Here is a 27,475-nt window from a genome sequence, read left to right on the forward strand (position 1 = left end):
AAGCCAGCGTAAGCTGGACTTGAACTCGCAGAGACTGCATTGGTGAGAGGCTCCCGGGCCAAATGAGTAGTTGCCATTATTGTACAAGAGAAATTAACACGCCTACACTGGTTACTGCTTAAAAACTAATTAAATATATATTACCCTTCAAAAGTTCTATCAAACAAATAGTAACAGATAGCTGAACAACTAATCAAATAAATAGCAACACATGATTACCATGTTGATACACGAATTAATAAGCACCATAATTAGGCCCATTCACACTAAACCAGACAGCCACTGGTTTTATTCTCTAGCGCCATTTGATTCACCCTGGTGACTACATGCCTCAATGACACCAAGACCACATAACTGTCACTGAAGAGAAATAGAAAAACAATTCTGTCTTCCTGGTGTTTTGTGTGCTATTTCAAATAAGACACATTTTTAGGACACATACCATTACTCTGAAAATGTACTCATTAATTACCAGTGCCTAGCCAAAACTTCCCAGATATACAGGTATATCAATCCTTTTGAACTACTAGTGACATAAATATACAAAATTATTTTATTATAAGACTCCTTGTCCCCACCACCACAAAACAAAAAGAAGGATGTATTTAGCCAAAATTTTTTTCTAAAGACAATGTTAAATCAGACAATCCAAAACCTGTATTTTTTCCATTTATATTTGCTCCTGGTGTGTTGTGTGCTATTTGTATTACATACAAGGTGACGTCATGTAGTTATCATTTTGGCATCAGTGTCAACAGGCCATACTGGAGAAAGAGAAACTGTGAGAAGTTGAATATATCTTACCTTTTAAAAAGTTCCATTTGTCAATATGTACATTATATATTGAAAAGTAACTTAATTGTCTATTTACTTGACGTGCATATGCTTTTGTGTACCAGTACTGAAATACTAAGCTTACTGATGCATTAACTTGATGCAAAGATCATCTCTACAAGTGCATTGATACAATTTAGAAACATTTAGCATTTATAAATGTTGTTTCAGTTTTCTCTATGTATATAAACATGAGTTTAGATCTAAAATTTTGAACTTAAATCACCCAGTTTTCTCATCTTAGACAGATATTTTAAGGTTGGGTTGGAAAATAGTATCATATCCTATAGGGAAAATGTGAGTTTCAAGATTTGCTCTTTGCTAAATACCATAAAAATGCATTTCCTGGTGCAAACTTTTAGGGCAAGTACAGTATACTCCAATGTGCATATCTGTAATAGTTCACTCCTTAATTGTTATTTTCTATGTTCTGCATTAAATAACATTTATTTCATTCTCCAGTATACATTGATGTAGCCCTGAGCTTTCCCCAGGCTAATTTAATATCTTGAATTCAAACTTATTCAACTTTTTCTTCATCAGAAACAAGGAAGAATCCTACAGTACATGTGTATAACTCTTAAATCCACTGACTGAGGATGTACTTAGTCACTTACATGTATCACAAACAGCAATTTGGTTTGACATGGTATCTTTTCTGTAGTACAATACATTGAAACAATGAAGAAATTTATAATTTTAGAACATTAAGTGGTGTGGTGGCAGCAGGTACAAAAATGTGTCTTTTTAGTTTTCCTCAGTGCAGACGTACAACTGGACCACAGAGTGAAAGGCAAGCCTATATATATATATGTAAATATATATTGTATTTAACCTAAAATATTGCCCATCAAATTTATTCATTTTGTCTCATTTTGACAGTTCCATTGGCTTTAGAAAGATGCTTTAAGGCTCACTTGAAAGGGGGATATTCAACTGAAAAAACACAATCTTCAGCGCACTAAACAAAATTTCTGACCTTCATTTTCCACTAAAAATGATTTTATCAGGGGAGGATTTTTAGGGCAATTACATAACTTAATTTAGATTTTGCCTGAAGGCTAAACCGTGGGTGAGTTCAAATAGACTGAGTGGGTACATTATAACAGGCTGATCTGAAACTACTCCTTAATTCACACACTATCAAACTCCTCCACTTTAACCCAAACCCTTTACCGGACTACCGGAATGATCTGACGCAGGAAAACATTTGTAAAATTTCTATCAGGTGCAAATATTTGAGTTGAACATTTTCTATTTCCAATACTCCCACTGCTTTTAAAGATATCTGACATCATCAATTGGACAAGCCTATAAAAGTATCGTGTTCCATAACAATTATATTAATTTTCTTAGTAAACATCCTGCATACCAAATGACATTACCATATTTGATTAACAAACTCTGCTGAAACTCAATGATATTGTCATATGTACTTTAAAACTTTAACTTTAAAATATACATGTATATAATGGACTTCTGATACTATACACACACCGGTAGCAAATTAGTAACTGTAGGTTACTCTTTTTAAAGAAAGTTTATTCATTCTAGGTGTGCATGATATAAAGTACAGAGTGCATCTAATTCAATCTTTTTGGATTAAGTTTTAAATATACTTTATTTCTCAATTTAAGACTTCTACTTGAAAACCAAAATGATCCTTCCAAAGCTCCACTACTGTACATGTATATATTAACTTTAGAACAGACATATATTCACACAATGTACATGTAATACATTTAATTCCACAAGCAGTGGTTTAACTTTTACGATACTGTAGGATACAAAAATTTCCCCTATAGATACATGAACTGTAAGAGAAATAGGTCACTATACTAAATACGTTCATAGTTGTGTTAAATTTGCTAAAATATTTGTTTGTTGGTATTTATATATTTATTTATTTATTCATTCATTCAACATACTTAAACAGGGCATGCTTGTTCAGTGAAGCAGCACTGACCCCCCCCCCCCCCCTTGGATTGATGGCTGGGTAACGAGGCTCAGCTTTTAATAGTAATGTGGAGGGCATGGGTCTGTATATATAAAGTAATTCTCATTACATGGATAATGCATAATCATGGATTTTTTAAATTTGTTTTTTAACCATTAGAAATGTGACATACTTCATGTAAATGGTGGATTAAACTGAGTTTCGCTCTAATTTATTTATTTAATTGGTGTTTTATGCTGTGCTGAGGTATACTCCGCCTATACAGCAGTGCCCAGCATAATGGTGGAAGGAAACTGGGAAGAACCTGGCAGAATATCATGTTAAACACATGTACAGAGCTAGATCAGGTTTCTATGTGCATGTAGAACCTGGGAGACACCACAAGATATGCTCCTTAGACTTTGTATTTTAACGATGGTTCTTAAGCCAGATAATTAATGTAAACACTCATCCTAATCATTCATATATATCACCTTAAAAAACAATAAAAATTGACTGAACTTGCATCATCTGCTAAAGAAAACAGACTAGGGTCTTATCTGGCCAAGTGGAAAAATTGCAACTTATGTCCACCTATTCCCTTGTTCTACTGTCACATAAATTTCCAACAATGAAAGTGAACTAATGAAGTACAAGATCTGCTTAAACCACTGAAGTATCCTCTACCCAGAGCATCATATTGACTTGAATCCCAAGGTGTTAATCCCATAGACGGCTCTATGTACCTTATCACCAGGCATGTCAGGAACAGCACTTAATAGTTGGCTTATAATCAATATAACTAATCATTAGTTTGTTTAATGTGAGATTGGCATGGTACATATATATACATATATATATATATATATATATATATATATATATATATATGTATATATATATATATAAAACTGTGAAACTGTGATGTTCTGCAAACAAGGATTATAGTTTCATCCCATCACTAAATCAAATCACAAAACTACAAATGCGTACATAGCATTCAAATGTTATACTGCTGACTTTAATAAGGCTGAAGAATAACAGTGTATTATCACTAAACTTGGTTACTTGAAGGTGCACTTGCAGATTCAAAGAGGTTATACATGTAATATGTATTTCAATGCTGACTCCTTCCCAGACAGAACATGGCTTGCGCTGTCTGACCTAGACATAGAGTAAACATCCCTGAAAGGTTTGTCTTGGACCCTTGTCAACCAGCTCCCCAGGCGACCCATGCAGTTTTAAATTCACTGACTTCACCTGTGACATCCGCAGGCCATATTGATACTTCAGACTAGAGTAGGCCAATATAGATGTTGTAAACACTTAAAACGTCTTTCGCTGAACAAAAAAAAAATAGCTTTAAATCACTACTAACAGTCAAAATGAATTTAAGATGAAGATCACACAATGTCAGCCTTTCTATCATAACTTTACATCACTCATATATAGATGCTGTAAATATGTCTGTCACACAAAAATATATAATACTGGATTTATTTTTTTGCATTTATTTATATACCATCCCTTAACACCACTGTCAACATTAGATCTAGAGACTTAACTGAATATTTTGTATGGCAATTAATACCTAAATTATTTGATTATCATCATCTATTCATCAAATCTTATTTTCTTGCCCTTTCCTTGCCAACTTTTACCTTTATGTTCTAAAAAAATTCGTATATTCAAAGATATCTGCTGGTATTTATGCACACTTTATGGTAAAAATTACGCTTCATTTCATCAAGATTCCAGTAGATTTGTACACAAAAATAGCGTCTGACATTTAATTTATAGTTCACGATATTTCTAAGAACGACCATGGTATTCTGACTTTTCTTCGCATTCATTTCACCTGTGTTCTATAAAACACTTAGATACTCTGGGCACAAGTCTCAGCATGGTCGCCTGGCCATCAAGTTACACACGACCAGACATCTCGTTACTTAGTCGGCACTGCCTAAACAGTTTACTTTAGGACTTGGATCCCAGTTGCTCAGCCTGTTGGCCTGACACGTTGGTGAATTCACTGGTTTGCCAATTTTACTGTCGTTTATTTTTACTTACCGCACATGGCTGCAACAAAACAAATTCCGGCGACTGTGGGATGTTTTCTAGTTAGCACGGTGGTTTGGCCTCGTCGTTATCAACACTCGGTCGGTACGATCGACAGAGTTGAAATGCCACGATGTCACCTCCCACTTTTATACCTCACTACTCTTCTCAACACACGTCACGTGCTGACCTCAACTTCCGGGTCAAGCCTAACTCTGTCTGCAGCCCGCTATCGTGGTCTTGTGTACAGGATGTGTAACATCCACACACTTGGATAGGTTGTGTGCACACTACTTTTGTCATGCAATACAAGTACGAGGAAAATTTCTTAAGGAATCAAGAGTTTTACTGTGACAAACCTTCAACCAATGACCTTGACCCCAAAACGTGACCCTTAACCTCAAAGCATCGGTTGTAGACAACAACAACATAGGCGCAACACGCGAGCACCGGCACTGGAGCAGAGGAAGAAAGATTTCATCAGAAATTAACTTCAACTTTAGGCGATAGATGCACCAGCTGTGAGAGTTAATCATGAGTAAACGCAAGGCGCCGACAAGTGAAAATCCTAATGCAGATTTTTGTGATTTCCTCATGGGTGGGTTCATTTGTCTTTGTGTTGATCAAAATCTCTGTGCAACAACGACATGTGTATATGAAATGCGGACATGTGTATCTTGTAAGCTATGGAAGTTGTGACGTTAATTCACTGAAAAATCTGCTTCTCACATTGAACATCTGTGAAGTCTCATTAATGATGAACTGATACAGATATAATCGTGCAAGAGCCCACCTAAAACCTCCTAGGCAGTAATTGGTCAGATTTTTCATATTTGTTCACAATTATTCATTACACAAGGATGGCCAAATATGGAAAAGACCCTTTTCAGATTAGTCCACATGACAAAAGCATGTGACGCACGCACACCATTTTCATCTGTCTTAAAGACGTCTAAAAACCAGGTTCTAGTACATCGAGTGGTGTAGTGGTATAAGCAGTTGGCGACGGACCTGATATGCTGTCAGGTGGGAGTTCAAATCCAGAGCATTTTACAGCAAGTTATGTAAATCCTTTCAAAAAAAGTCTATATTGCGAAGTCTATATCTGTCATATAGATGACAGAGACACGTGACAGAAACTAGAATTATACACGTTGTATTTATGCTGTTTGTTTTAAGTATGCAAATTGAACATTTCGCCATTCAGTTTTAACCAATGAAAAATCAGTAAAAGCATGTGACTGCGGGGGAAAAAAATGACGTCAGAATGCACGTGGAAATTTAGACGTAAATATAACCCTAGTCCTGACAACTTCTGTGTTCTCATAGAATCGGGCTTATTTATGGATCCACTTAATATTTTTTCATGTTAAGGCCGCATATATTCAGCTGACCCTCTCTAGTCCAGTCTTTACAATATTCCAGTCCATTATTCCCAGCCTTTAGGCCGGCCCATATTTATGTCAACTGTTGAAACACCTTGGTAAGAACCAAACTCTTCTCTAAAATTTTAATGGTATGCCACACTGACAAGAACATTCTAAGCTGTCAGTGTGGTAGTATGGCAGTTATAGGCAAAGTTCTTGGGTTAGATACATATAGGTACAGGTGTCATCTTTTCTCATAATGGGCTAAGTACAATGTACAATAAAGCATAATAAGAAATTTACAAAGGTGAAGTTTGCAAATGTGGTTATTGGAAGAACTGCTGAAACTCATGACTTGGCTGGAGTTAAAATCGTCGGAGAACTCGGAAGATACCAAGTGTATAAGTAGATAGCCATAAGTAATCACCAGGACGTGTGGGTTACTTCTTGAAACACAGAAGAAATATGGTGCGCTTCAGGTTGATTATCTTAGCAATTATATTTCTTGGTAATTGTACTCTCAGAAGTTTTACATATATATATTTTGTTTTTGTTTCAGAATTAGCAAACTATGAAAAAAATGTGAACAGGCAAATGCATAAGTACAATGTGTACCGGAAAGCTGCAGGACTGCTGGCTAAACATCCCACAAGGATCAAGAGTGGAGAGGAGGCCAAGAAACTGGTACGTCTCTTATTAGTATTTATGCATTCTTGACATTCAAGAATTACTCTGTAAATCTGTTGCATATCTGAACAGAGTAGAATGAACAGACAATTTTCCTTTGGTTATGAGGTGAAATTGCAGGCTACAGTCCTAAGGGTTGTGTGTTCAAACCGAAACATGGTCTATCAAAATTGGCATTATATTGAGGAGGAGTTGTGACTGGGTGATACTATCATAGCATAAGTCTATAGCATAAGTCTAACCTTGATTGCTGTTGGGGTGGTGGTGGGGGGGGGGGAGGATTTTCTTGGTTGGTTCAATGTCTTTATCATTAGGGCACGAGCACTGTCTTCCGAGGGTTGTTGGTTCAAACCCAAAGATTGTTACGTTGCCAAAATGGGCAATATGTGCATGGTGAATTGGGATAGCTACATGTATCACAGCTTAAGTCTAGTTTTCAATGCTTTAGAGGGACCCCTTGCTGTGTTCACTTTATCATGAGGACTGACATGACTGGTCTCTGGAGAGAATGAATGTGTGCAGGCTAGAATGTACAGCTTGGTCTAGCAGTAGAAGCACATGCTACCTGGGATATAGTATGGACTGCTATGCTACCAAGGGTTCTTGTTTGAAACCCTTACAGGTGTGCCCCACCACATGCCCTTAACAAATTATGAGAAGAAATAGTTACTGTTTACTCAGATTTGTTTCATGGACAATGTTTATTGAAGCAGCTACTTATGTTAACATCTTTAGCAGTAAATTTACACCTTGGAGTTGTCTGTCTAGTTCATGTATAAAGTGTCATTAATTTTGTATCTCTCACCAATGCGGTCGCTGTGAGTTCAAATCCAGCTCATGCTGGCTTCCTCTCCGGCCGTACGTGGGAAGGTCTGACAGCAACCTGCGGATGGTCGGGGGTTTCCCGCGGGCTGTTCCCGGTTCCCACCCACCATAATGCTGGCCGCGGTCGGATAAGTGAAATATTCTTGAGCACCAATCAAACAAATAAATAAATAAATCATTTTGCATCCTTGTGTAAGCTTTTAACAGCATGACAGTTTATGACAACTGTCATGCCTCATTTGGCAAGCTATCGGTAACTAAGTTTATGTTCTTGTGATATAAAAGAACGAAGGCATAAGTTAACCCAGAGGAATGTCTCTTTGTCTTCAAAATGCCCTATTCTGAAGAAATTAACATAGGAGAAATTGAGAAAATAGAAAAAAAAATTAGAAATGAGATTGGATGGGCTATTGTAGCAGAATGGAACTTATATGTAATATGGAACACAGTGGGAAGGTCTGGCAGCAACCTGCAGATGGTCGTGGGTTTCCCATGGGCTGTGCCCGGTTTCCACCCACCATAATGCTGGCCGCCGTCGTATAAGTGAAATATTCTTGAGTACGGCGTAAAACACCAATCAAATAAATAAATAAATAATATGGAACACCAGCCATTCATGCACATGTATTTCTAATTCTCCCAAGCTTAAGTCCAAAGGTGGAGTTGTACTGAACTTTTTTCCAGCATTTTATTTATGTGGGTTGTAATGCCTGATTCAAAAGGCCAGTCGTATTTGAAAGGCTCGCAGTTTTATTTTACTTTTTTGTGTGTGTTATTTTGGATATGGACTAATGCAGTAGTACACAAGTAAAGGTCACTCAAGTGGAACTGTACTTAACAGTAAAGTCCTTTTTTGCACTCTGGATGCCAAAATTGGTTATTGATTTTTTTTTGTGAGTAAATGATGACTGAAATACATTACCATAAATAAACAGAACATGTGCCGGTTTATTTTCTTTTGAGCTCTTATTAGATATAAAAACTTTGTATTAATTTTTTTGTGTGTGTGTGTTTGCTTCTTAGACAGAATCATGTAGTGGGTGTGGTTTACTTGTTTGCTGAGGTCATCTCAACCTAAGCTAAGATGTGTAAGGTGACCTTTGAGTTTTGTCCTTTTATAGATGCGAGAGGTCATTGAATGGATCCGTGTATTTCATTTATGAGGCGTTGCCTTGTATGACAGTTTTTCCACCCTACTGGATTGTTTATAATTACAAAGCCACTTTGCCAGCATCAGTATGGTTCAGTGAACACACTGAAAGCATGTTTTTTCACTGACTTAACACATTTATAACATATTTATGTGAACAGTTTATATTTAAAATCTTTGTCAGTTGATGTTAAGAAGGGTAAAGAGCTTTGTTGTTAACCCATATACTACACTGCAAAAAACTTTTCACTTTTTCATCTTTCTGCCAAAATTGACATAGGGTCATTATAGTGGTCGGTATTCGTCCGTCCTTCCATCCATCTGTCCACACTGTACATCTGCCTGTCCAGTTGAAGTCTTGAAAGCTTGTTGCCAGTTTTACCAAACTTATACTACTTCTACACAAAGGCATTGGGAAGAGCCTTATTTAGTCACGGCAATATTGTCATATTTTTCTTTCAAGGTCATTGGAATTATTGAAGCTATATTTGCCTGAGGCTTTTAAACATATATCTTCAACGTTGTAAGAAATTTTCATCAAACTTGTACCGCATATGCAGATAGTCTTGTGGAGGCACCATATTGTTTTTCATCGACCTTAATCTTATTTCAAGGTCGGTGTGAATTCATTAACTTGTAAGGAATCTATTTCTGATGGTAAAAAATGTTTGTTTTGTGTAATCCAAGGACAGTTGAAGCTCAGAACAAAGTCTCTATATAAGTTGTTTGGAGTCTCTATATCAATGTGTTAGTGCCTGTTCTGCTTTGATTGAAAAATGATTTAATTTGCAGGAGACAGTTATAATATGTGATAATGCAGGAGATGGTTAGTTAATTAAACATCCATATCCCAAGGTTAATATTGCCACTCAAGATAAAGTGGCAAGTCCCATAGTTGTCTTGTATCTCTGTCTTGACCTGCAGTTTATATGGTCTAAAATGCATGTAATGTCTCCAGTGGTGTACTGAAAGGTGTGTATTGCAAACAACACATATGGATATTATCAAACAGGTTAGGAAGTAAATGTAGTTGACAATGATGTTTACATTGTATACAACACTATGTTGTATATAAATATCTGTTATGGATCAGACAGAGTGTGGAAAACAGCTTAAAGTATGAAAAGCAAAATGATTTGAAATGCAGATTATTCAGATAATTATTTGCTTTCGAGTTGAAATTAGAGTTGATATTACTAATTTATTTCTACCAGATATTGCTTAAAATCATTATGTTACTTTTCATTTTTTTCTTGAGGGTTAAGGGCATGGCCAGGGAGAGACATGTATGATTATTACAAAAACAGTGTTAAAGCACTGACATATATACACCGTAGGGTTGGAAGATAGGACTGGGGCAAAAGGTATATTGTGGGCCTACGTACAGTATTACCCTAATTCCTCAGTCTTTTTGCATATGAAAGAACAATTTTTAGTGCAATTTATGCACAAAAACTACAAAAGTTAGATTGGCCATTTTCAGGGCTTCACAAAAGTATAATTATATCAGTCTACACAGGACAAAGAGTTCAGAGTATGCTTGAATAAAAACCATGGAAACAGGCAAACAGGTTGAAGAATTACAGTACTAAAGCATTGTCATTTTCCCCCAAAAACCTTTTACCTCACACTATGCACTAGTTGTCATATGCATGAAGGTTGGGGGACAGTCCTGAAAAACCAAAGAGTGAAGTTCAATGAACCCTTTCATTATGGCTGCATGGTTGGAAGCTTTAGGGTGTAAAGGTAGTGAGGTAGGCTAGGCACGAAGCACTGGGAGAGTTGTTAACTAGGTCTGAATAGCTGGAACATGTGTTAATTATGGCCTGAATAACTGGAACATGTGTTAACTGTGGCCTGAATATCTGGAACATGTGTTAACTATGACCTGATTAACTGGAACGTGCTATGACATGAATAACTGGAACATGTGTTAATTATGGCCTGAATAACTGGAACACTTGTTAACTATGGCCTGAATAACTGGAACACGTGTTAACCATAGACTGAAAAACTGGAACACTTGTTAACCATGGCCTGAAAAACTGGAACACTGGTTAACCATGGTCTGAAAAACTGGAACACTTGTTAACTATGGTCTGAAAAACTGGAACACTTGTTAACCATGGCCTGAAAAACTGGAACACGTGTTAACCATGGTCTGAAAGACTGGAACACGTGTTAACCATAGACTGAAAAACTGGAACACTTGTTAACCATGGCCTGAAAAACTGGAACACTGGTTAACCATGGTCTGAAAAACTGGAACACTTGTTAACCATGGCCTGAAAAACTGGAACACTTGTTAACCATGGTCTGAAAAACTGGAACACTTGTTAACCATGGTCTGAATCACTGACACAATTGTTGGCCATGGCTAGATTCACTGACACACTTGATAGCCATGGGCATGTGGGAAGGTCTTCCAGCATCCTGCAGATTGTCGTGGATTTCCTCTGGGCTTTGCCTGGTTTTCTCTTACCATAATGCTGGCTGCCGTTGTATGAGTGAAATATTCTTGAATATGGCGTAAAACACCAATCAAATAAATAAATAAATGTTAGCCATGGTCTGAATCACTGGCACACTATTGAATTACAAGTACATGTCAAGAATTAATGAGAGAGAAGATGGTAATAAAGCCATGTAGTATACATGTGCTGTAATTCTTCAACCTCTTTGCATGTTTGTATGACTTAAATGTTTATTCAAGCATATTCTGAGACCATTAATCTGTGATAAAATGATTTAGGTGAATTCATTAAGTTGACCAACCCAGCCAAATTTTAGTGTTGTCTCCAAATTCAAATTAAAAGGGTGTTTCCTCTTAAATTTCCTCTGAAAGTTACTCTTTCGTTAATTAGCTAAAGGCTTGAGGCATTATGAGAGTTTTTTTCAATTTAATTTTATCAAATTTTATTGTTTAGTTACCAGATATTGGTATATTCTGAATATAGTTAAGATTATATATACATGTACATGTCATTTTCGTTTTGTTTTTAAACAGGATGGCATTGGTGACAAAATTGGAAAGAAAATTGATGAGTTCATCAGAACTGGAAAGCTGGAGAAACTTGAAAAGGTTATTATGTTTATGATTATAAGTATTAAATCTGTTCATGTAAATTTAATTAAATTCATGCCATATATTACTACATATGATAAACTAAGGGAGACAACCTTTGTGTTACGTTCCTCTGATCTTACTGACAGTGGTAGAGAGCTGGGCACTTACGGTGTATTAAAGCCCTTAAGGAAAGAGATTGCACATTCATTTTTAACTCACATGATTTTGGCTGTGTCCTGCCATCTGGAAGTTCATCTGGCCTGATAGATGGTAAGCCATATTAGTACATGGGAACAGGCTGTTGTCTATGTGGTTAGGGGCGCTTGCCTTTCAGTCGCTAGGACACCCGAGGTGTGGGTTCAAACCTACCCTTTAAAAGTAAAGAAAATTTGTAGATTTCTCCACTCTCACTGCTTTTGGGGCCTTGGTGACAGAAAATTGTTGTCCATGGTTGTGTGGCCATACATGGAAGACTACTTATATACCAAGAATATTGTGTGCATATCTTTATGTCAAGTGGAGAAATTCTAGACTTTGCTAAATGTTGATGGTTTTATCTGACCTCTGGGCAGTCTGTGGTTCCCTCCACCCATGAAACTGTCATAAGTGAAAAATTCTCAAGTCAGATATACCAAAAATAATCTGTTAAGTTGATTACAGGAGATGACATTTGTTAAATTAAAAAATGAATTTGGTATGTGTATTTGTTTATTGTAAGTGTTGATAAATGTAACCATTCTTTTGCAGATTCATAAAGATGACAAGAGTATGGCTATTGGTGAGCTGACTAAAGTCACAGGCGTTGGGTATGTTTTCCTTTTTCTGACACAAACATATTTTGTTAAAGCAAACAAGCAAAGTCAAATTCTCTCACTTAATGTCATTTGTGTTTGAAAATTCTGTTATTTTCATTGAATTTTTGTGTATGAGGATGTAGCTCATTGAGTAATTTGTACACAAGGTGTGGCTTCAATCCCAGCGTCTGACAGGGAGTTGATTCCACAAAGCCATTTCTGACTGGTCAAAATTTGAAATACGATTTTAGAACTTATTTTGAGGTTTTACAAATTAAGATTTTGACCATCTCATAAATGTGATCATAAGATAAATGTGTCAATTTCATTTTTCAGGACTGAACACTGAGCATTGTGAAGGGGGTGTGTGGGGGGGGGGTCCATTTTGACATAAATAAGAAACAGCATTGCTGACTTAAGTCACAATTCAAGATATGATTTTGTAGTTTATTTTTGGGTTATAAAGATTAAAATTTTGAGCACCTCCTGAAATTTATCTTAAGATATACCTGCCAAAATTTCAACCTCTAGTACCAAATATTAAGCATTTTGACTTCAGTCAGAATTGGCTTTGTGAAATCAGCCCCTGGTCCTTTGGCAACAATAAGCTGACAACACTTGGAATGGAGAATTGCGCTATCTTGGGTTTCTTAAAGGCCACCTGTCTTTCGTCAAGATCGCATGCCAATCTGTACGTGACGTAATGGTTCATCAGTTACTTGCCATACGCTGGCGGGTTACCCCGGGTGCTTCAGTTTCCTCCGCCCATACTGCCCTATACTGACTGTCATGGTATAAGTAAAAGATTCTTGAGAACGTCCTCAAATATCAGTCAAATCAATCTCACCATGATGACCAATACTAGTTGGATGAACCCTGTATGCACATGTATAATAGTGGCCATTTTGTATTCATGACAAAGTTCTAAATATATATATTCATTTTTTTTTTCTCAGACCGGCTGCTGCTGCTAAATTTGTCCAAGAAGGAATCATGTCCATTGAAGGTTAGGTTTCTTCTTCTTTATCTACTAGATGGTACATGTTTTGCAAAGCCGTGGCCTGTGGATATGTATGAACAAGTACATGTAACAACAAGGGTAACAAGTGTTGTCAACATTATGTTGCCATGGCAATGGCATGCACCTAAAACAACTTTGTCAAACAAACCCAACACAAATTAATGTTTTATCAGTGATTTTATTCAATTAGAACCTGAAAAAATGATTTTTCAAAAAGAGGTTCACATAATTAGTGTTTTTTTTTTGTTTTTTTTTAAATGAGACAAGATACGCATGTATATTGCCTTAATTGATATCAAAATGTGGATAATAGCTAAAGGGCTTTTTGTGTAATCATGAAAGTACCTTGTACTTATATGTTATATGTTTGTGGTGCCATCTGGCTGAGTGGTGCTAAGTTCAGATACTTAAGATCACTGGTCTCTCACCTGTGAAGCTGTGGGTTCAAATCCAGCAGTGGATGGCTTTGCTGTAACTTTTTTGTCAAGGAGAATTCTTGGTCCTTAACTTGGGGATAGTGTTTTGATTTTCTCCACTTATGAAACATCAGAGAAATAATAAACTCCTGTCGTAACCGACTGTGTCCTGCGTATTTTTATCTGATTGTGTCGTTTCAGATTTGAGGAAGCACATGGATAAACTCAACCATCACCAACAAATTGGTTTAAAGTAAGTGTAGTAATTTCAAGGACACTTAACTTTCTAAGATCGTAAAAAAGTCATTATGAAATGTACCTTTCAAAAAAAAATTCCCCAATAAAACCACGGGTAAAAGTACAGATTTACAGCTTGATGTGGAGGTGAATATCTTTGTGTCACATGTGGAAAGTTAAAATGTAATGCATCAAATAAAATAAATAATCAAATAAAATCAAATAATCAAATAAATAATGCATTTAAGAAATCATGCAACCATCATCCTTCTAGTTATGAGCTTTGCTCATCAGACCTTTAATTAACAAGACAGTAGAGGAAGCAGAGGCGGAAAACACTGCTGAAGTTTAGTTGGCCCTCTTTAGAATATGGTTTTGTCTTTGTTCAGGAAAACCATTTCTAAGTCATTGGTTGGAAAAGGAAAAGAAGGTAATCGTTTGTCACAAAAATCACAGTACGTACATGTACGTGTCTTTGGCCTGTATTGATTTACCTTCACTGTTTTTTATTTTTTATTTTCAGACATTTTGAAGATTTTGAAAAACGAATTCCAAGAGCAGAGATGGAACAACTTCAGGTAAATCATTGTTCGATTGATATTTTTTACAGAATTATTTGTGTTATGGTTAGTAATAAAAGCATAACCTGATGAGCTAGGGGAATCAGGCTAGGATTGAACCAACACTCTGTGTGTCCAGGCATGCAAGATGCTGGAAGACACGTATCTTAATCATTAAGCCGTAACTTGTAACTTCTTAACTATTGCTTAGCTGGAGCATTTGCATCACAGAATTAAAGAATGTATGAATTCAGAGCTATACGGACATGTATTGCTGTACTATGGTAGTTTGCATTTGAAAACATTGACTAGTGTCATTACTTTTGAACATGATAAATGTATACTCGTTTGATTTTCAGAAAATAGTCACAGATGCGATAAAGAAGCTAGATGATGAATATGAAGGTCGTGTGTGTGGCAGCTTCAGGAGAGGTGAGAGAATGAGTTCATTTGTATCAGTATCATGGCCAATCGATTGGTGGGTGTTTATTTGGCTGTCTGTATGCCCGTTTGTCTGTCTGTATGTATGCCCATTTGCTCTGTCTGTATGCCCGTTTGTCTGTCTGTCAGGAACTTTAAGGTAAAAAAGTTATGCAAGGATTTTGATGAAATTTTGTGGACAGGTTGGCCTTGGGCTAAGGATCAGTCCATTCAGTTTTTGTCTAGGAATTTTTAAGACGATATTCATTGAGATATAGAATGGAGCAGAGTATTGTACTAGTGTCTGTAGTGTGGGAATGCTATGAAGTACTTAATTTTCACATGGAACTAATTTTTGTGTATTTTGCGTAAAAAATTCCAGTATTAAATACATTACATTACAGGTTGAAGTATTAAAAGAAATGATATCTTCGCTGGGCTGGAAGGTGCTGGGATAAGAAAGCCCGGCAGGAAGCTAAATTTTAACAGCAGGGAGGGATACTTAGAATATATGTATGCCAACTCTGGTGATAGGGCTTGGTGGGTATAAAAGAAAGCGGGAGTTCATTTCTCTTGAGTTTTATCAATCTTTGGTGTGCCGATAAAGCATGTAAAGTGAAAGAAAAGTAAATACAAACGTGTTGGTATATGTTCGTATGCCGTTAAACGGTGTAAAGTGACAGGAAAGTGAATACAAACATGTGCTGGCATGTGTTGATATGTGTTAGTATGCTGATAAAGCGTGTAAAGTGAAAGAAAAGTAAATACAAACATGTACTGGCTTCCAGTGGATGTCACTTTGATGTCATGTTATCCCATTGGCTCTGTTTCTCCTGTGGACCAACGAGTGAGCTTCTAAAAAACTGTAAACTGTGAACAACAACCCAATGGCCGTTTGACAGGTACGGCAGTGGTAATGGTTTCTGACCGACTATAGGGGATGGTTAAAACCAAAAACAATCCAAAACTAGTCATGTTGATGAAAATTAATCATCAAAGGTGTGAAAACAAGTGACACCTGTTTAAATACTGCTCAGGGTAGGTGCGAAAGTAATCTTACATGGTGATAATCCATCCCCCATTGTGTTAATCTCTGATCCAGACTACGATGATTAGCGAACTGCAGGAAACAAAAGAGGATTAGAGCCACAAACGATAATACCTGTTTGACGTGCTTGAGTCATTTCGGCCCTATTATAACTAGGAAAATTAAACACAAAAAAGATTTTTTTCCGCATTGCTTTGATTAAATAAGTGAAAATTAATTCCCATGAAACCATTTTTGAAGGAAGTCTATGAAAATAAATTCTAGTCAATAATGAGAACATTACTGTGCAGAGATTTGCACTCTCGGAGTGCCTTTTATATTGTGACTGCTTTGTTGAAATATGAAAAATGGCAGCTTCATCTGCTTGATGTCATATCTTTTGTTGTAAGTGCTCAGCTTCACAGTGATATTTCATTCCTGTTTAGCCCAACAAAGTACTAAATTACTAGGATATGTTTTATTTCATGCATATTTAAATTAAATTAAAAATTATTGAATTAATTGAAAAGGTGTGTTTAATTACTCCCAGGTGCTGAATCCAGCGGTGATATTGACATCTTGTTAACTCATCCCAGCTTTACATCAGAGAAGAAAAAAATGGTGAGACAAATATTTGACTGGTTGAAAAATGACCATGCTAAAGAAAACTTGAATTTTACTGCAGAACATATTATCAAAGGTTGACTGAAACAAAACATTCACTGAATGAGTTGGATGCTGATAATAAAAAAAGCAAAATTGTTAGTAAAGTGATTTGGAAACATTTTAGTACAAATATACTGATAAAAAAAGATGTCATTGTCTATGTGTATTATATACATTGTGTGAAGTAGAATAAGACAGTAGAATAATTTTAATATGTCAAAGCTATTAACAGAGAGATGCACATGTGATACTGTTGTATCACTCCACTAAGATTTATTTATTTATTTGGTTGGTGTTTTACACCGTACTCATGAATATTTCACTTATGCGACAGCGGCCAGCATTGTGGTGGAAACTGGGCAGAGCCCATGGGAAACCATGACCATCCGCAGGTTGCTGGCAGAAGTTCTCACGTACGGCCGGAGAGGAAGCCAGCATGACAATCTACTAAGATATCTCAACATTGAATTGCTAAAAAACAAACATTCATCCATTCAAGCTCTTCATTATCACTTTCTTTGATTGCTCTTTGTGTGCATTTCACATCTTTTCATTTGGCATATTTCATATTGTTCATGTGTTTCTGTTTTAGCCAGTTTTGTTACACAATGTTGTGAAGGAACTGGAAGGCATTAAGTTTGTAACCGATCAACTTTCTCTAGGTGACACCAAATTTATGGTAAGTAACACTTATTCCAGTAAAATGTTTAAACTTAAACTACATAAACTAAGAGGCTTCAGGTGATGAGTTTGAGATGTTGTAGAAAGATAAAGACAAATGATAATATTTTGCGTATGAATTTCACCTGTCCACAAGGTATATACAGTGGGGATATGTACGTTGTGTATGTAATGTGAGACTATCATATTACCACTCGTATTGTTTGCTTAAAATGTATTTCATGTTTTATTACCAATGAAAGATATGCAAATAATTGGTCAGTCTTCTTCCCATACAGTGTGTTATCGATAAAAAAGATGCAGGTGGGAGCATGTTTTTTAGTTTCATGAAGTGTCTGATTTTTAAAGCACACGATTATGTAGATCTTTTTCCATCATCTCAACTGTTTTAACTCACGAGTGACCATGGAAATGGTCTTTTCACATCTTTGTGAATATTGAAATATTCTTTGGTTGCTTTTTAATCCTAATTTTGTAAAACATTATTGCTCTTTGTGTGCATTTCACATCTTTTCAAGACTCTGTTTGGGACCGTTACGTATCTTTATGTTTTTTCCAAACAGGGTGTATGTAGACTTCCCAAAGGTGATGGTGATGATGAACCAAGCTACAGAAGAATCGACATCAGGTAATACAGTTGCATTGATATGTATTATTGTCTGTCAAATCAGTGTAAGCTTTGTCAATTGTGCAAGAGTTGTCTCCCCTTCTGTTATCTGCACAACTTATTAGTCCAACATGTTAAAGTTATGATAAGTTTTCGTCCACCCTAACCAGTAATAAACCCACCCACTGATAAAAATGGCTGCCATCGTATAAGTGGAGTGTTTTTCAGTATAGTGTTTAACTTGAATTCAATAGATAAACAAATAACATAATTTATATAAAGGATAAAAGAAGCACCTTATGTAACTAAAAATATAACAAAATTCTGCCAGTGAATTGCAGATGGTCATGAATTTCCCCCAGTTTCTGTTTGTATCAGTGAAATATTCTTGAGTATAGTCTGAAATACGAAACAAATAAATAAATGTGTTAAACTTTAAGATATGCAAATTAAACAGAGGCCACTTAATAATGCTTGCAAATACTGTGTAGTATTTGTCCTACTTTCCTCAGACAGATTCCCCATGACGAATGTTCCCCAGCACAGGATCACTGTGCCTTGTTATAAATACTGTGTATTGACCTACCTTCCTCATACAAATTCCCCATGACGAATGTTCCCCAGCACAGTATCACTGTGCCTTGTTATAAATACTGTGTATTGACCTACCTTCCTCATACAAATTCCCCATGACGAATGTTCCCCAGCACAGTATCACTGTGCCTTGTTATAAATACTGTGTATTGACCTACCTTCCTCATACAAATTCCCCATGACGAATGTTCCCCAGCACAGTATCACTGTGCCTTGTTATAAATACTGTGTATTGACTTACCTTCCTCATACAAATTCCCCATGACGAGTGTTCCCCAGCACAGTATCACTGTGCCTTGTTATAAATACTGTGTATTGACCTACCTTCCTCATACAAATTCCCCATGACGAATGTTCCCCAGCACAGTATCACTGTGCCTTGTTATAAATACTGTGTATTGACCTACCTTCCTCATACAAATTCCCCATGACGAATATTCCCCAGCACAGTATTACTGTGCCTTGTTATAAATACTGTGCATTGACCTGTCTTTCTCAGACAGGTTCCCCATGACGAATGTTCCCCAGCACAGTATCACTGTGCCTTGTTATAAATACTGTGCATTAACCTGTCTTTCTCAGACAGATTCCCCATGATGAATGTTCCCCAGCACAGTATTACTGTGCCTTGTTATAAATACTGTGCATTGACCTGTCTTTCTCAGACAGGTTCCCCACAGCGAGTGTTCTCCAGCACAGTATCACAGTACCTTGTTATAAATACTGTACATTAACCTGTCTTTCTCAGACAGATTCCCCATGACGAATGTTCCCCAGCACAGTATTACTGTGCCTTGTTATAAATACTGTGCATTGACCTGTCTTTCTCAGACAGGTTCCCCATGACGAATGTTCCCCAGCACAGTATCACTGTGCCTTGTTATAAATACTGTGCATTAACCTGTCTTTCTCAGACAGATTCCCCATGACGAATGTTCCCCAGCACAGTATTACTGTGCCTTGTTATAAATACTGTGCATTGACCTGTCTTTCTCAGACAGGTTCCCCACAGCGAGTGTTCTCCAGCACAGTATCACAGTACCTTGTTATAAATACTGTGCATTAACCTGTCTCTCTCAGACAGATTCCCCATGACGAATGTTCCCCAGCACAGTATCACAGTGCCTTGTTATAAATACTGTGCATTAACCTGTCTTTCTCAGACAGGTTCCCCATGATGAATGTTCCCCAGCACAGTATTACTGTGCCTTGTTATAAATACTGTGCATTAACCTGTCTTTCTCAGACAGGTTCCCCATGCCGATTGTTCCCCAGCACAGTATCACTGTGCCTTGTTATAAATACTGTGCATTAACCTGTCTTTCTCAGACAGATTCCCCATGACGAATGTTCCCCAGAACAGTATTACTGTGCCTTGTTATAAATACTGTGCATTGACCTGTCTTTCTCAGACAGGTTCCCCATGACGAATGTTCCCCAGAACAGTATTACTGTGCCTTGTTATAAATACTGTGCATTGACCTGTCTTTCTCAGACAGGTTCCCCATGCCGATTGTTCCCCAGCACAGTATCACTGTGCCTTGTTATAAATACTGTGCATTAACCTGTCTTTCTCAGACAGATTTCCCAAGACGAGTGTTCCCTAGCACAGTATTACTGTGCCTTGTTATAAATACTGTGCATTTACCTGTCTTTCTCAGACAGGTTCCCCACAGCGAGTGTTCTCCAGCACAGTATCACAGTACCTTGTTATAAATGCTGTGCATTGACCTGTCTTTCTCAGACAGATTCCCCAAGCTGAGTGTTCCCCAGCACAGTATTACTGTGCCTTGTTATAAATACTGTGCATTGACCTGTCTTTCTCAGACAGGTTCCCCATGCCGATTGTTCCCCAGCACAGTATCACTGTGCCTTGTTATAAATACTGTGTATTGACCTACCTTCCTCATACAAATTCCCCACCATAGTATCACTGTGCCTTGTTGTAAATACTGTGCATTGACCTGTCTTTCTCAGACAAATTGCCCACGCCGAGTGTTCCCCAGCACAGTATTACTGTGCCTTGTTATAAATGATGTATATTTACCTGTCTTTCTCAGTCAGGTTCCCCACTCCAAGTGTTCCCCAGAACAGTATCACAGTGCCTTGTTATAAATGCTATGCATTGACCTGTCTTTCTCAGACAGATTCCCCATGCCGAGTGTTCCCCAGCACAGTATTACTGTGCCTTGTTATAAATGCTGTGTATTGACCTGTCTTTCTCAGGCAGGTTCCCCACACCAAGTGTTCCCCAGCACAGTATTACTGTGCCTTGTTATAAATACTGTGTATTGACCTACCTTCCTCATACAAATTCCCCACCATAGTATCACTGTGCCTTGTTGTAAATGCTGTGCATTGACCTGTCTTTCTCAGACAGATTCCCCACGGCGAGTGATTCACTGTGTATTGACCTACCTTCCTCATACAAATTCCCCACCATAGTATCACTGTGCCTTGTTGTAAATGCTGTGCATTGACCTGTCTTTCTCAGACAGATTCCCCACGGCGAGTGTTCCCCAGCACAGTATTACTGTGCCTTGTTATAAATGCTATGCATTTACCTGTCTTTCTCAGACAAATTCCCCATGATGAGTGTTCCCCAGCACAGTATCACAGTGCCTTGTTATAAATACTGTGCATTAACCTGTCTTTCTCAGGCAGGTTCCCCACACCAAGTGTTCCCCAGCACAGTATTACTGTGCCTTGTTATAAATACTGTGTATTGACCTACCTTCCTCATACAAATTCCCCACCATAGTATCATTGTGCCTTGTTGTAAATGCTGTGCATTGACCTGTCTTTCTCAGACAGATTCCCCATGGCGAGTGTTCCCCAGCACAGTATTACTGTGCCTTGTTATAAATGCTGTGTATTTACCTGTCTTTCTCAGACAGATTCCTCATGCTGAGTGTTCCCCAGCACAGTATTACTGTGCCTTGTTATAAATGCTGTGCATTTACCTGTCTTTCTCAGACAAATTCCCCATGATGAGTGTTCCCCAGTGCAGTATTACTGTGCCTTGTTATAAATGCTATGCATTTACCTGTCTTTCTCAGACAAATTCCCCATGATGAGTGTTCCCCAGCACAGTATCACAGTGCCTTGTTATAAATACTGTGCATTAACCTGTCTTTCTCAGGCAGGTTCCCCACACCAAGTGTTCCCCAGCACAGTATTACTGTGCCTGGTTATAAATGCTGTGCATTTACCTGTCTTTCTCAGACAAATTCCCCATGATGAGTGTTCCCCAGCACAGTATCACAGTGCCTTGTTATAAATACTGTGCATTAACCTGTCTTTCTCAGGCAGGTTCCCCACGCCAAGTGTTCCCCAGCACAGTATTACTGTGTCTTGTTATAAATGCTGTGCATTGACCTACCTTCCTCAGACGGGTTTCCCACGCCGGGTGTTCCCCAGCACAATATTACTGTGTCTTGTTATAAATGCTGTGCATTGACCTACCTTCCTCAGACGGGTTTCCCACGCCGGGTGTTCCCCAGCACAGTATTACTGTGTCTTGTTATAAATGCTGTGCATTGACCTACCTTCCTCAGACGGGTTTCCCATGCCGAGTGTTCCCCAGCACAGTATTACTGTGCCTTGTTATAAATGTTATGCATTGACCTGTCTTTCTCAGACAGATTCCCCATGCCGAGTGTTCCCCAGCACAGTATTACTGTGTCTTGTTATAAATACTGTGTATTGACCTGTCTTTCTCAGACAGATTCCCCATGCCGAGTGTTCCCCAGCACAGTATTACTGTGCCTTGTTATAAATACTGTGCATTGACCTGTCTTTCTCAGACAGATTCCCCATGCCGAGTGTTCCCCAGCACAGTATTACTGTGCCTTGTTATAAATACTGTGTATTGACCTGTCTTTCTCAGACAGATTCCCCATGCCGAGTGTTCCCCAGCACAGTTTTACTGTGCCTTGTTATAAATGCTGTGCATTTACCTGTCTTTCTCAGACAAATTCCCCATGATGAGTGTTCCCCAGCACAGTATCATAGTGCCTTGTTATAAATGCTGTGCATTGACCTACCTTCCTCAGACGGGTTTCCCATGCCGGGTGTTCCCCAGCACAGTATTACTGTGTCTTGTTATAAATGCTGTGCATTGACCTACCTTCCTCAGACGGGTTTCCCACGCCGAGTGTTCCCCAGCACAGTATTACTGTGCCTTGTTATAAATACTGTGCATTGACCTGTCTTTCTCAGACAGATTCCCCATGACGAATGTTCCCCAGCACAGTATTACTGTGTCTTGTTATAAATGCTGTGCATTGACCTACCTTCCTCAGACGGGTTTCCCATGCCGGGTGTTCCCCAGCACAGTATTACTGTGTCTTGTTATAAATGCTGTGCATTGACCTACCTTCCTCAGACAGATTCCCCATGACGAATGTTCCCCAGCACAGTATTACTGTGCCTTGTTATAAATACTGTGTATTGACCTGTCTTTCTCAGACAGGTTCCGCACGCCAAGTGTTCCCCAGCACAGTATCACAGTGCCTTGTTATAAATGCTGTGCATTGACCTGTCTTTCTCAGACAAATTCCCCATGACGAATGTTCCCCAGCACAGTATTACTGTGTCTTGTTATAAATGCTGTGCATTGACCTACCTTCCTCAGACGGGTTTCCCATGCCGGGTGTTCCCCAGCACAGTATTACTGTGTCTTGTTATAAATGCTGTGCATTGACCTACCTTCCTCAGACAGATTCCCCATGACGAATGTTCCCCAGCACAGTATTACTGTGCCTTGTTATAAATACTGTGTATTGACCTGTCTTTCTCAGTCAGGTTCCGCACGCCAAGTGTTCCCCAGCACAGTATCACAGTGCCTTGTTATAAATGCTGTGCATTGACCTGTCTTTCTCAGACAAATTCCCCATGACGAGTGTTCCCCAGCACAGTATCACAGTGCCTTGTTATAAATACTGTGCATTAACCTGTCTTTCTCAGACAAATTCCCCATGATGAGTGTTCCCCAGCACAGTATTACTGGGTCTTGTTATAAATACTGTGCATTAACCTGTCTTTCTCAGACAAATTCCCCATGATGAGTGTTCCCCAGCACAGTATTACTGGGTCTTGTTATAAATGCTGTGCATTGACCTGTCTTTCTCAGGCAGGTTCCCCACGCCAAGTGTTCCCCAGCACAGTATTACTGTGCCTTGTTATAAATGCTGTGCATTGACCTGTCTTTCTCAGACAAATTCCCCATGACGAGTGTTCCCCAGCACATTATCACTGTGCCTTGTTATAAATACGGTGTATTGACCTATGTTTTTCAGACTGATTCGCCACTACTAGTATTGTGGTGACGTTCTGTGTTATTGACTTGTCTTTCTCTGACTGATTCACCGCAACCAGTATTGCTGTGCCTTGTTATAAACGTTCTATGTTATTGTCTTGTGTCTCTCAGACTGATCCCTCACGACCAGTATTACTGTGCCCTGCTGTACTTCACGGGCAGTGACCAGTTTAACAAGCACATGAGAGGCATTGCCCTAGAGCAGGGATTCACCCTCAATGAGTACAGTATTAGACCCATGGGCAGCACGGGTGAGTGAAGCTAGTACTGGTATCCTATTGGTCTGTAAATGTTTGAATGGAACCTTTCTTCCTTGAATATTTTGATTTTGAACAGCAAGACAAGTTTTCTAATTTGCTTAACTGAAAATGGTGGGAATAACACAACAACATCAACAACAGTTTTCTCATTAGGAAGATGTCAGGCTGGTCTGATACACAAGGCACCTTAGCTGAAAATGGTGAAATATTCTTTAGTGAAAACATATTACATTTAGTGCTTTTCATCATTGACCCAACTTGTTAATACAAGAATCATCCAAGTCCTGCAATCATGCTTGCATGCTAAATCGGAATGGTTTCAAACTTATTTGGCCTTTAGACTTTGCCATAGGACTGAAATTCTGAAATTAAACTTTCGCTGTAGCGGTTCATTTAAGTAGTTTATTAAGTAGATGTCCTTGCCAAAGTGGGCTGGTTTCCTTGTGGCCTTAACATTGTTCTTCCACTCATAAACCTGGGCCCAATTTAAAAAACTACACATAGCACTACGTACACATAACTACCATGGCAACGTAATACCTACAGTACTGGTTGCCATGGAAATTACATCCATGATGGCCATTGATGAAGGGTAATTATGCAATCTTTAATGTGTATACATAAATGTGCCGTGAAGATATTGTATATACTCTGAATGAGTGCATAATAAATGTTGAAATATTAAATCTTCTCTCTAATTGTAAATGTGAATACAGTATGAATCTCTGAACTGAATCTCTCTTGGACTTTGTTGTTGTACAGGTATTCCTGGTGAACCTTTACCTGTATCCAGTGAGGAGGACATATTTGATTACGTAGGAATGAAGTTCAAAAAACCAAAAGACAGAAATTTATGAGGAGTCTTCATTGGCAATCTGGACACAGTTTTGTGTGAGCTTTTCTGTGGATGAAGGACTTGACAAATACAGAGTCATTGTGACACATACATGTATATCATCACTTGTACAGGTTTACATTGTTAAAAAACAAGTATACATATGTACTGTCAAGACCATAAACGGTATAGATTCTTTAAATGCCATTGATTGAATTGATAGAATGCTGATGCTGTAGTGAACATACACTTGTGATAGCTGACAGTTAAGTTACACCAACAAGCTTGTCGTAAGCTTGTTTCGATTTTGTTGACAAAATGTCCCATTGATGTTTTTTTTTTATTATTTAACTACAGTGAAAGGAAATTTTTTGAATGTTAATTGATGTTACATTAATGTAGCTTCTGCCTAGGACAGATCTGTGTTGTTTTACACATTTACAGTATGGTAGTATAGTAGGAAGAATATATTTTTCTGCTCATATGACAACATTTTGTAGGGTGTTGACTTCTGCTCTGGTGCAACCATTACAAAAAAAACTGTTATACACAGAAAGGGTTTACATGTACTTATTGTTTTCAATGAGGAGAGTGGTACAGATTTGACGTTAAGAGCATTATTGCATTTTGGAGTGGTCAGTTCTTCATTTAACAGGAATTCACCATTTTTTGTGGTCACAATCATGCTGTGGCATGTGGCATGCTGTTTTGTAAAATGCTTCTAATTATCAGCTGTAGTTCCATTGTAGAAACGAGTCCATTTTGGATGTCATAGCAATGGTTAGTCTGGTTCCATGGTGTATTCTGCCTACCTTGAATGTGACGTCAGGTACATTACATGGCTATCTGCCCTATGATTGGTCACTTATATATAGTAGCACGTTTGCAGTGGGGGAAGCCTATCAACAAAGTATGGTGTTTGAAAGATTTGTCACAATGCGTTAATGCTAGAATTAGACGTGACAGTGTACAACGCCACTGTGACGTTACAAAGATATGCACAAATAAAACACTGATGGTTACGCGTGGGAAGCAATGACCTAGTGATGATGATGTCACCACACCAGATGCGGTGGTGCAGTGAATTTATACTGTGCCTGCCCCTTGAAGCGATTAGCACCTTGTCATCAGGGGCAGGGAACCAGTGAAAGCGATGTTGAGAAAGTTTGTTTGTTCTTCCAAATACTGTAGTGGCGACAAGGTGAGCAGGGGAAATAACTCCTTCCATGAATCTGGGATTCCCTGTATCAAGGTTCAAACGTACATGCATGTGCATTGGCCAAATATTTTTGCTTGTCCTGTTTTATTACTTAGTTCATGCATTTTTCCAATAAAGCACAGCAGTTATTAAGTAATAAACAGTCCAGATAGCAATGTTTGAAAATGCAATGGATGATGTGTTCCATTTTATATGAATTTGTGGATGCAAAGAGACATTGTTTTGTATTTATGTTTGTACTACCTGTGTCTTGCCACTGTTAACCTAATGAAAGAAATTGATAAATAACGGCATTTAACTTTACATGGCATGCCTGAATTTGTTAAACAGAATAAAACTGTGTAGAATCTCGAATGATACTTGTTGGCTTTTCTGGGATGTGGATCTCACATTTTTTGTGTAGTTGCAATTATGGCACATACCCAGATCATTGTGGTTTCAGACTAAACTGTGTGCATGTGTGATAGTCGTCAGGCCCGAAGTACTCGTATTTAAGTCACCTAATAAGATACCCTCTACGTTGGGTTCATTATGCAGCTTTTTACCCATTCTCATGACTACTTTTTCTAATGCAGACATATATATATTCTATATGCATGGCAAGCATAAGACATACAGTTTTCAAATGCAGTTGTATGAGCAAATCACAGAAAGCTGGGAAAACTTGCTTATAATTTATGATGCTTAGGCACTTTCCGGGGTTTATTTTCAGCGGGGTTGTCTTGCCAACATATCGCCCTTAAGATCCGATGCTCATTCTCAGCATAATTGGAACACTTCACCAGCCTGACATCACACTATTGGAATTATACATGTAAGCCGTGAACCAAACCACTTTTGCCTTTATGATCCCTGGCCCCAGGATCACGAAGTGATGCTAGACTTAAGTCAAAA

The 27,475-nt window shown here is 38.0% G+C and overlaps 2 protein-coding genes across 4 annotated transcripts in view; one reads left to right on the forward strand and one right to left on the reverse strand.

Annotated features, from left to right (window-relative positions):
* Nucleotides 1–4,982, reverse strand: part of LOC135466419 (glutamine--fructose-6-phosphate aminotransferase [isomerizing] 1-like) — a 37,406-nt gene extending 32,424 nt beyond the window's left edge. For all 3 annotated transcript variants that reach the window (XM_064743884.1, XM_064743893.1, XM_064743875.1), the window contains exon 1: nucleotides 4,841–4,982. In XM_064743884.1, coding sequence (XP_064599954.1) covers nucleotides 4,841–4,847 — 7 coding nt within the window. In that variant the 5' untranslated portion in view covers nucleotides 4,848–4,982. The remainder of the gene's footprint in view (nucleotides 1–4,840) is intronic.
* A 157-nt stretch (nucleotides 4,983–5,139) lies between these two features.
* On the forward strand, nucleotides 5,140–27,114 carry LOC135473088 (DNA polymerase beta-like). The gene is made up of 13 exons (XM_064752902.1): nucleotides 5,140–5,426; nucleotides 6,755–6,879; nucleotides 11,865–11,939; nucleotides 12,672–12,730; nucleotides 13,675–13,724; nucleotides 14,357–14,408; nucleotides 14,916–14,970; nucleotides 15,312–15,384; nucleotides 16,950–17,020; nucleotides 17,658–17,744; nucleotides 18,310–18,374; nucleotides 24,379–24,518; nucleotides 25,290–27,114. The coding sequence occupies exons 1-13, from the start codon at nucleotides 5,363–5,365 to the stop codon at nucleotides 25,382–25,384; spliced, it is 1,011 nt and encodes a 336-aa protein (XP_064608972.1). The 5' UTR covers nucleotides 5,140–5,362; the 3' UTR covers nucleotides 25,385–27,114.
* Nucleotides 27,115–27,475: the final 361 nt, after the last annotated feature.

The sequence above is a fragment of the Liolophura sinensis genome, chromosome 1 (genome assembly GCF_032854445.1).
Source record: "Liolophura sinensis isolate JHLJ2023 chromosome 1, CUHK_Ljap_v2, whole genome shotgun sequence".
In the NCBI taxonomy this organism is placed as follows: Eukaryota; Metazoa; Mollusca; class Polyplacophora; order Chitonida; family Chitonidae; genus Liolophura; species Liolophura sinensis.